Raw genomic sequence first — 10,056 nt, forward strand, 5'->3', positions numbered from 1 at the left:
GGGGCAGCTCTGCGTGGCGTTTGCCGGATGGGGAGAGCAGGGCTGCGGCTTGCTCTGAGTGGAATTCCCTGCTGTGTTTCGTGGTACGGCTCTAGCACGCCTGGCACGGGGGCCCTGCCCCTTCCAGCCGGTGGGTTTGGTGCACAAGGAGCCTGTGGATGGGGCAGATGGGGGTGAAGGGAGGCAGGCAGCTGGGGTTTTGGAAGAGGCAGCACAGGCGCAGGTTAAATGCACAGAGATCACCTCCACCTGCAGAGCCTCCATGGAAAGCCGCGGAGCATGGCTGGGCCCCCAGCACTGGAGCCCAGCAAGGAGAACTGCTCCCTGAAATGGCAAAAGCCTTCTCTCCTCTGATGTTCATGGCCAGAGCCCTGCAGCTCTCATGTCTGCTTAGGACACAAGGGATCGATCACAGGCAGAAAAAAGCATCACCAGTCTCATAGAAAGGCTTGGATTGGAAGGGACCACCCATCTAGTTTCAACCCCCCTGCCACAGGCAGGGATGCCACCCACTAGATCAGGTTGCTTACATAAGCCAAACTGAGTGCCATGCCAGGGGATGGCCTGTCCCCTTCCTTCCAAGTCTGGCTGGCCCCAAGCAGCCCAAGGAGAGGAATGCAGAGGGATTGCCCATGGAGGAATCCACCTTTGTCAGCAGGTGGTGTGAGGGAGAGGCAGGAGAGGGGCCTGGAGCAGTACCCCAAGGGAGCAGGGTCCAGCTGGCAACGTGCTTGGCAGCACTAGTCAGCGGCAGGCTATAAATACCTCTGACAGGAGATAGAAACACAAAAGCCGTCTCCACTTTCCTCAAATAGCTCGGCAGCCGGGCCAGACAAAGGCACATTGATGGAGCAGCCGTGGCATACCAGCTGGGCTGGGCTCCGCTGGCGGAGAGAAACCCTGCTCAGGGTTGGGAGCCCCCAGTGACCTGCCCCCAGACATTACAGCAGCAGAGTCCCTAGCACGTGGCAGGGCTGGGCTCCCTCCCATCCCTGGAACTGTTCAAGGCCAGATTGGATGGGGCCCTGAGCAACCTGGTCTAGTGGGCGGCATCCTTGCCCATGGCAGTGAAGTTGGGATTAGATGATCTTTAAGGCCCCTTCCAACACAGCCCATTCTGTGATTCTATGATTCAATGTGTGACCACTCACCCACACATTCTCCTTTGGTGCCATGGGGGTAGGCACCCGAAGGATGCAAATCTTTGGGTAAAATCAAGCTGTTGGAGGTCCCAGCCCCAGTGCATCCCATAGCTGGGGCACAAAGTGGTGATTACAATGGCTATTCTCCACCCCCTGTCTTTTCTTGCACATCCAACACCAGCCAGCATTTTTCAGGGCTGGCAAGGAGAGATGAAGTTGGAGAGCACCTGCCTGTCCCTGTGCTAGCATAGCTGAAAATGCAGAGAGGGCAGGAGCAAAGTGGGACAGGGCTGTCCAGGGACCAGGAAACAAGGAGTTACAGAAGCCGCACCCCAGAGCAGCCCTGGAGAGCTACAGTGTCACATAGCAACACTTCATGATCCAGGAGCACAACAGGTTTAGCCCTCCTCTCAGCAACTTGCAAGATAAAGGTTGGTCCTGGGCAGCGACATCGACCAGAGACAAGTCCCCTGGGTTTACTCCAGCAGGTCAGAAGTAGGGCTAAGGGTAAGTGTGGGATCAGATGCAGACAGGAGAGCTGGGGAAGGAGCTGCTCACCTGTGCCAGGAGGAAAAGCAGAGGGGTGGGTGGACTGTTCATGGCTGTGCTGAATCAGCCCCAGCTGGCCAAAGCTGATGGGCATGGAGGTGTGGAGATGGGAAGGCAGCTGCCGTGGACCTCCCAGCCTCTCTGCATCTTGCCCCACAGGGACTCACATGCCAGGAGGTGTGAGATTTGCAGAAGGCAGGGAGAAGCGAAGCAGAGAGGCAGTGGGATGGCAGAGAGGCTATGGGACACCTGCCTCCCCCTGACACTCAGAGCCTCTCCTTTCCAGGCCACTCACATGGCTGAGCAGCCTTGCCCAGAGATGGCCCTGCCAGCCCAGGTGATGGCTGCAGACAACACTGAAGCCTCTCCACTCCATGCCACACGCCGTGGCTCCCAGCCCCCAGCCCGGGGCTCCGAGGAAGGCAAACCACCACTCCTGCTCTCCCGCCGCAACTCGGTCCTCAGCCGCCGCAGCTCATTCGGGGTGGTCCCGGGCAGCAGGCGCCCGTCCATTGGCCCTTGGATGTTCCACAGACGTGTTAGCTTCTCTGGGCTCCCCCTTTTCCAGCCCATCCTCAAGACCTGCCTCAAAAACACTTATAGGATGGGGCCAGAGGAAGGCTGCAAGTTCAACGTGGGGCAGGTGCAGCGGATGCTGGAGGGGGCCCTGGCCAGTGCCCTGGGGACCACTGTCTACAGCCCTCAGGGCAGTGCCCCACTAGCCCAGAGCGTGGTTGAGCTGCTGCAGCACCGGGCTAAGGAGGTAGTGCCACCCCGCTACAAGCTGGTCTGCCATGTGGTGCTGGGCCAGCAGGGCCAGCAGAGCCTGTTGGTGGCCAGCCGGGCACTGTGGGACCCTGACACTGACAGCTTTGCCTCCGCCACCTTCTCCAACGCCTCCCTCTTCGCTGTGGCCACAGTGCATGGGGTCTACTTTGAGTAGCATGTGCCTTTCCCTCCACCCAGTCTTGTAGAGCTATAGGGAAAGAGCAGCTGAAATAAAGAGGTTTTGTCCATCTGTGGCTCATACCTGGAATCTTTGGCCATGATATGTGCGTGGAGCAAGAGAGGGATGCTCACTCCAACCTCAGCTCACACCCACACTATAGCTCCCACTACTGTGGTTTGCAAAAAGACCCAAGCGGCAGCAAACACAACCCAAAAAAACAGGCAATGGCCCAAGGCTGTTGGAGCAGCCCAGGCTGCTTCCCACAGCACAAGCTGCTCCCAGGCAGATTGATTACACAGATCACCTTCAAAGCAAGCTCACAGGGCTCTTTCCTGGCTTCATGCCCAGCTCATATCCCATCACACAAGGTGTCATAGTGCAAGGACCCAGGCAACTCCTGCACCACCTAAGTCATAACTCCTCTGCCTTCTGCAGCTCAGCAGAATGAGAAGGGCAGATGGGTTGGTCCAAGTGCTGAGGGAATTGGAATGAGTTTGGCAGCAGCAAGAACCAGCTGAGGCAGCTCCAGGTCTCCAACTGGCAACAGCAAGAGTTAACTTTGCCCTTCCTGCCAGCCCCCCAAAAGCAGTGGAGGTACCACATGGACTCCTTGCACCCTTCCTCCCTGCATCCCTGACCTTGTCCCCCAGCAGCGAGTGGCAAGAAAGGTTATCCCTGGCAGACAAAAGCAGCCCTAGAGCAAGGATGATGCTGAAGCCTTTTGTGACTCCAGGTTCAGACAAGGCAGACACAGTTTGCCCTTAAACAAGTTTTTATTGAGGTGAGTCAGGGAGAGGGTAGCTGCACACAGACAGACCAACAGGAAAATAAATAATTCCATATAAATAAGATACATAAATAGTCCCACATGGCAGAGACTGCCTTGAAATAAGAAACTACCCTGGGTCCCAACAAGATGAGGGCTTCTCCAGGAAAGTCCTCAGATCCCATCCCCCCCTTTAATCAAACCTCAAGTTGTACCAGACAATTCACAATTTGGAAACAGACAGGACACAGTTGGGCCCAGCACAACACCCTCCTTAGTGTAGCAGTTGTGGAGTGGCACACACCAGCCCACAGAGCCCCTGGCAGGGCAGGCATCACCCTTCACCCCTTGTCCACGCCAGAAAGGGGCTTTTTCTTCCCCACAGCACCCAAGGCTTGAAGTCAAGGCTGTGCCAGTCCTCTCCAGGCTATGCAGAGGGTCTGTGCAACTGGTGCATCACCCTGGGCAGGCCAGGGCAGCCTGAGCTCCCACCACAGGCAGTTGCCAGCCCCAAACAAGACACAACCAGCCCCAAACCTGGCTGCAGGACACTCACCCACCACCACCTCCCTGTACCACCCCAGTCCACTCCATCAAGATCAGCACAATGAGAGCGGGAGCTGGAGATGGAAAGACAGAGATTGCCCAGAGCCAGGGAACAGCAAGGATATCCAGACCTGCTGCTGGAACCACATCCACATCTTAGTCCAGAGTCCAGCTGAACACCAGGATACAGAGTGCCCAGCTGGGCAGCCAGCACCACAACATACCTCCCATCCCATGGGAGGGCAGGGGGGAGACCTCTATGTGCAGAGAAGGTCCCCCAGGGTCCCATGCTAAGCCTCAGCCCATTCTTGGAGGAGCTTGAGGATGTATCTGAGGCGGTGGTGGAGCTCAGGAGAGCAGCCCAGCTCCTGGATACTGCACAGCTTGTAAGTGTAGGAGTTGCGCTCCCGGTTGATGTAGGTGACAAGGCAGGAGTGGTCAGGCTTGCTAATGATCACCTTGGTGTGGTCGTTATAGAAATTCACCTAGAAGACAGGTTGGGCTTGGTTTAACCTGTGCTTCCCACAGCATGTCGGGAGCCAAGAGGCAGCCACACTTCCTGCCTCAACCCGTTCCTCCTCCCCAACCTGCCTGGGAGCATCCCTGCTCCGTGCCCCGTGCCAGGAATGCGCCAGCTCCAGCACTGGGGCAGACAGAAGCACCCAGCTGAAGCATCATGCCCCCCAGGAGCTGGGGAAGCTGCAACCAGCATCTCCAGGCACTGGAGAAGCGTCTTGCACCCACAGCTGTTTTCACAGCTGGATTTTGCATTTGGGCTGTGGTAGACAAGACCTAATACAGGTCAGGAGACACCATCTGGCCTCTTCCTCACAAGGGTCTAGGCTTCTCCACTGTGCCCCACACATACCTGGAGGGTGCCATTGCTGAAGAGCATGAGCAAGGCTTGGTCAGTCTTCACCCACTGCAGGAGGAGCAGGGCCGGCTGCCCAAGGTCATCTATGCTGGGCAAGTCACCTCCCTTGGAGAGAAGGGTCTGCATAAACCACTAGTCCCATACACAGAAGCACTTCCACCAGCACACACAGCACCACACCTGGACACCCTCTCGGGGGGGTCCTCACTCCCAGGACACAACTCTGAGGCCACAGCCTGCAAGGAGGGAGTCCAACCAGCCCAAGCAGTGCGGTCAAGCCAAGACGCAACATCCAGCCCAGGGCCCCAGCACCCACCTTCATGAGATGCTGCTCCATGTAGGATGCAAAGTAGCGCAGGACAGTCATCTGTCCCTGCAGCTGCTCGGGGATGGCGGACACAGAGAACACCAGGTGTTTGCTGTTGGTCGGGTTGTAATGCACAGTCCTGAAGGGAGCACACCGTGAGCCTTGAGGACGTCCAGCACCAAGCCCACCCTGGCACGGCCTCCCCATGGCCCCTTCCCACCAGCCCCACTCCCACTGCTCACCTGCGGTTGGGGGAGAGCGTCATGTGCGTCCCGTTGTTGAAGAGGACCCCGATGCTGCGGTTGGAGAGCTGGTAGCCAAAGCCATACTTGTTGGAATAGTCCACCCACTTGCTCACCCAGACAAAGTGCTCGTGGCGGGCCAGGGAAGCCGGGTTTTTCTCCGCTGGTGGAGAGGAGAGGAGGAGGTGAGCAGAGCAGGCAACCAGTCCCTCCCCACTTCACCTCCCCCAGAGGGGAGCAGACCCTTGCAGCAGGCTCTGGCACCATTTAAGGTGCTATTTGTACCCCAAATAGCAGCCATGCCTTCATCCCAGGGGGAAAAGGATGCACAGCACCCTATCCCATCCCAGAGCAGTCCAACCAGTTTACCTGGGGGCATGGAGGAGAGGCAGTTCCGCAGGAGCCGGACGGCTGACTCAATGATAGCAGAGGCAGTGATGCAGTCTTCAAAGGCTGCAGGGAGAAGATGACAGGCTGAGTCAGCCGGCCCCGCTATCAGCCAGGCAGGACAGGAAACCCAGGGCAGGCTGGGGTGGTCGGGGCAGGTGTTGCTCACCCTCACAGCTGCTGGCCATCGTTCCTCGGATGGAGGGGGATGCAGACTTGTGAGATGTCTCCTCCACCACTGTCTCCACGGGGCTGGAGCTGGCACTGCGGCAGGATACAGGAGTGGCCTGCAGAGAGACCTGGCTTTACCACTGTCCTGCCTGCTCCCCAAAAGAGGGGCACGCGTGGCCTCGGAGATGTTCTCACCTCATTCCCTTCCACAGTTTTATAGCTCATTTGCCGACAGATCGAGGTCTTCATCAGCCCAGTGACCAGCTTGGAGATGTCATCCTTGTCCTCCAAAGAGCCCTTCTTGGCTAAGAGAAGAGCAAGTGATGAGCACACTGCTGAGCATAGGGGATGGGGACATCTGGGACACCCCTCCCAGTAGTTCAGCTCTCCCTTATCTGATCCCATGCCCACGGTGGCAAGGATGGTCTCAAACAGCTGCCTCCCACTTTCACTTCCCAGTTCTCATGCTACACAGGGCTTTCAGGAGGAACTGCCCGTGGGTTGCCACGCAGCATCCGCTCTCCAGGCACACACCCATGCCAGGCCACCAGCACAAGAAGGGCTGGGCAAGCCCAGCTTGTGCTGTCCCCAGGCAGGGGGTCCACAGAGACCCATCAGGTCTCTGCAGGAGACAGAACACACTTCTCCCTGGGAAGAAGGGTCACCCAGAGCCTCCTTGGCAACTGCATGAACTTACCCTTGGGTTTCTTCTTCCCAAAGAGTGTCTTTGTGACTTTAGCAAACAGAGTCTTTGCAGGGTTTGGGGGACTCAGCTCTGGAGCCATCACGCAGCTGCTGGGAGGGAGCTTCTCAGGCGTGTAGCCCTGCAGAGAGGTCAAGGAAAAGGTTTGGTTTCCATAGGCCACATGCTCCAGGCAGAGCAGCTGCCCTTGGCTGACCGCAGTCATTCACATCCCTCCTGACAGCCAGCTTGTGTTTCCGTCAAGCCTTGGAAGCATGACTGGCATCAGTACAGGAAACAACCCCCTGCTATAGCAACAAGGCAGCAGGAACACATCAAATCCCTCAGTTCCCCTGGCTGGCATTTGGGCAGGACAGCGGCTGCATCCTTTGAAGGACTGAGACTTGGGCTCCAAGGACAGCACCCTGCACAGCCCAAAAAGCCTCATCTGCCTCATCCCACGTGGAGAAAGGTCCCTTGACCCAGATCCCCACACACTCACCTTGAAGAACTCATGGTCCAAAATCTCCTCAAGGGTGAGGCGGTCCTGGGGGTTACGTCTGAGGATGCCAGCGATGAGATGCTTTGCAGGCAGGGAGAGGAAGGCAGGGAGGGTGTATTCCACCTGCTTGATGCACCTGTAGGTCTCCTTGAGGTCAGAGGTCTCGAAGGGAGGGTTCCCACACAGCAGGGTGTACCTGGGAGGGGACATGCATGCCACTGTCACATCCCCACCAGGCCTGTGACTCAGCAGCACTTAAAGCAAGGAAGTTATTGGCATTTGGTTGGCCACACCTGGCTGAGAGCACCACTTCCAGCCTGGACAGCCACGCTCACATCCGGCCACACTTCCTCCTAGCAACTGCTCAGAGCAACAGGCAGGGAGCCTCAGGGAAGGACAGAGGGCTGATAAGCAAAGGCTACCGTCTGCCACTGTTGCTCCCACCCCCGTGTGGCTGCCGGGGGGGGGGAAACGGAGCAGGAAGCTTACAGGCAGCAACCAGGCAAGGGGCTGGATGTGCCGAGGCAGCACAGCAATCGCTCTCTGAGCAAACAGAGCAGCAGCCACAGAGATTTTCCGTTGTTTATCAGGTTCACGGTGCGGTCAAGCCTGGTTTGAATTGGAGCCGAGTGCGGCACGAGCGCGCCTGCCCCGTGCAGGTCCTGCTTGCACAGTCCCCACGCAGCATCCCGGGATGGCTGGCAGCACCTGCTCCAAAGCAGGGCCAGGCAGGATCCAGCCAGTCGCTCCCCTCCCCCTGCCTTGCAGCAGCCACTGTGGAGCCACAAGGCAAAGCACAAGAAAACTTCCTCATCGGGCTGCCCACAGCCTGGCTGTGCCCCCACCCCAGGCAGGGTGCCCAGACCCCTCCCCACACAGCAGCACAGACTTACATGACACAGCCCAGAGACCACACGTCCGACTCTGGCCCGTGGCCCTGCCTCAGCAGCACTTCTGGGGCCAGGTAGTTGGGGGTCCCACATATTGTCCTGTGGGGCAGAGCACCAGATCAGTGCATGCTCTGCATCCCCTCACAGACAGCCTCCCCCCACTCCAAGCCCTGGGATTTAGCTTGCAGCCTGTCCTCCCCGATCCATTTTGCTCTTTGTGGCCCAGAGTCCCCCTCTATCTACAAGGAGTCCCATACAGACTCCCTCCTCTCCAGCTCCCGGGGGTCAGGAACAGCTGCTCCTGGGGAGCCGTTGGGAAGAGGCTGTCCCAGAGCCGAGGAGGAACAGAGCCTTTGTGTCCCAGCCTGTGCAGCCGGCACGGCAGCCGGGCAGGCACAATAGTAATAGTCAACACATTGTTCTCCCCGACGGCTGCAAGCTCACTCCTCGAGGAGCCACAAAGCCCCCAGCCCCCTCGCCTTGCCTGCAGCTGGAGCAGGAATAGCTCCCTCACTCCAGGAAGGGTGCCCTAAGGCTTCCTCTCCCCAGGCCAGGAGGGACCACTCAACCCTCCACTCTCCCGGGAAGCCACAAGAGAAAGAAGAGTGAAGCCCCAGAGGACGCTGTAATAGGAAAATCTCAAACTTACTTTTTCTTCTGGTCAGAGACATCCTGGCAAGCAGCCAGCCCAAAGTCCCCCACTTTCAGCTCCATGTTTTCATTGATGAAGAAGTTGCCTGCAAGTCAAGGGCGATGCGTCACCACAAGTCCCTCAGGGACAGCTTGCTCCCCACACAGCACTGTGCCCCAACCACAGCACTCACCAAGCTTCAGGTCTCTGTGCAGGATGCCCTTGAGGTGAAGATATTTCAAGCCTGAGATGATCTGTTTGAGGTAATATCGCACTTCGGGCTCCAGCAGAGTATGGCGGGCCTTCCAGATATGGGCCAGGGACTGCAGAGGGAGAGAAGGCAGCTTGTGATTGCAGGCAGCGAGAACAAGCAGCCCTGCTGACTAGGCATGGGGCAGGCAGGGTCAAAGCCAGTTCTTCCAGAAGGTGCACATTCACAAATAATCCTTCTTTCACAGCCATGACCTCAGCAAACTCCCCGCACAAGGCTGAGGTTGCTCAGCAAAGCCAGGGAACCACTGGATTTATGGTGGCCCCAGCATGAGCAGGCAGTCCAAGTAGGACAGGCAGCTGATGGAGTGCCCAGTGCTGTGCAAAATCTCATGGCTTATGGTGAGCTCAGAGGGTGTGACAGAGCACACAGCTTAGGAGCAGGGGAGTGCTACAAAAACACCTCAGATAAGACCTGCTCCAACCAGCTATAGCTGTTTAAGGGATCCTTTGACAAGGAGGCCACACCAGCACTGACCTTCCTACTGCAGTGCTCCAGGAAGATGTAGATGCTCTCCGAGTCCTCAAAGTAGTGGGAGAACTTGACGATGTGCTTATGGTGCAAGTCTCGGTGCAGCTCAATCTCATTGGTGATCTGAAAGAGAGCAGCAGCACCAGTTGAAAATTGTGAGCAGGTGAGCACAGAGCCCCTGCTGCCCCCCCACCTGCCCAGCACCCCACCAGCCCCACGGCACCCACCTTCTCCCTCTGGTGGGGTTTCGCCACCCGGCTGTGTGGAATGACCTTCACGGCATAGGTTTTGTTGCTGGAGAGGTCCGTCATTTCATAGCATCGTGCAAACCCGCCCTGCAAGGGGAGACGTGGTTATGGATGGGTGAGAGATAGCTCTTTACCCCTGCCTGCTTGCAAGCCTCCTCCTCCCCCATTCCCTGGCAGCACAGCCCGGCAAGCGTCACACGCTCCCTCCTGCTGCGTCGCCCACTAAGATCTGAACTGTGATGCTCTCAACCGGGCATTTTCTTCACCCAGTTCTTGTAAAACCTCCAGGGCATTTTTCCTCCCTCCCACTATGGCCGGACTTTGCATCTTTCCACATGACGGATCAACCTGGAAAGTCCTGCGCAGGGCAGGAAGCCCGGGGACCGGAGGCCACCGAAAGGCAGCCCCATGGAGACAGGTTTTTCCTG

The 10,056-nt window shown here is 57.8% G+C and overlaps 2 protein-coding genes across 2 annotated transcripts; one reads left to right on the plus strand and one right to left on the minus strand.

Annotated features, from left to right (window-relative positions):
* The first annotated feature begins 1,986 nt into the window (after positions 1–1,986).
* TCTEX1D4 (Tctex1 domain containing 4) lies at positions 1,987–2,634 on the plus strand. Its single transcript, XM_008924352.3, has one exon. The coding sequence runs from the start codon at positions 1,987–1,989 to the stop codon at positions 2,632–2,634; it is 648 nt and encodes a 215-aa protein (XP_008922600.3).
* Positions 2,635–3,398: 764 nt separating this feature from the next.
* Positions 3,399–9,964, minus strand: PLK3 (polo like kinase 3). The gene is made up of 15 exons (XM_029959670.1): positions 9,895–9,964; positions 9,608–9,715; positions 9,387–9,503; positions 8,832–8,961; positions 8,657–8,744; positions 8,011–8,106; positions 7,118–7,313; positions 6,631–6,757; positions 6,129–6,238; positions 5,932–6,049; positions 5,745–5,828; positions 5,376–5,538; positions 5,143–5,272; positions 4,821–4,931; positions 3,399–4,437 (listed from the first exon to the last, which is right to left on the minus strand). Exons 1-15 carry the CDS (start codon positions 9,919–9,921, stop codon positions 4,243–4,245), a joined length of 1,800 nt encoding a protein of 599 aa, XP_029815530.1. The 5' UTR covers positions 9,922–9,964; the 3' UTR covers positions 3,399–4,242.
* Between the last annotated feature and the right edge of the window lie 92 nt (positions 9,965–10,056).

The sequence above is a fragment of the Manacus vitellinus genome, unplaced genomic scaffold (assembly GCF_001715985.3).
Source record: "Manacus vitellinus isolate BGI_N305 unplaced genomic scaffold, ASM171598v3 scaffold_21_pilon, whole genome shotgun sequence".
In the NCBI taxonomy this organism is placed as follows: Eukaryota; Metazoa; Chordata; class Aves; order Passeriformes; family Pipridae; genus Manacus; species Manacus vitellinus.

What these genes read in the sequence shown, in the direction of transcription:
- PLK3 (XM_029959670.1), bottom strand. Translation starts at nt 9,921, where the DNA reads ATGCCCTGGAGGTTTTACAAGAACTGG. An exon ending in TGGAGCACTGCAGTAGGAAG is followed by an intron (nt 8,962 to 9,386) that starts GTCAGTGCTGGT and finishes CTCCCTCTGCAG; the next exon opens with TCCCTGGCCCATATCTGGAA. An exon ending in CCTCTCCTCCATGCCCCCAG is followed by an intron (nt 5,539 to 5,744) that starts GTAAACTGGTTG and finishes CCTCTCCACCAG; the next exon opens with CGGAGAAAAACCCGGCTTCC.
- TCTEX1D4 (XM_008924352.3), top strand. Translation starts at nt 1,987, where the DNA reads ATGGCTGAGCAGCCTTGCCCAGAGATGGCCCTGCCAGCCCAGGTGATG.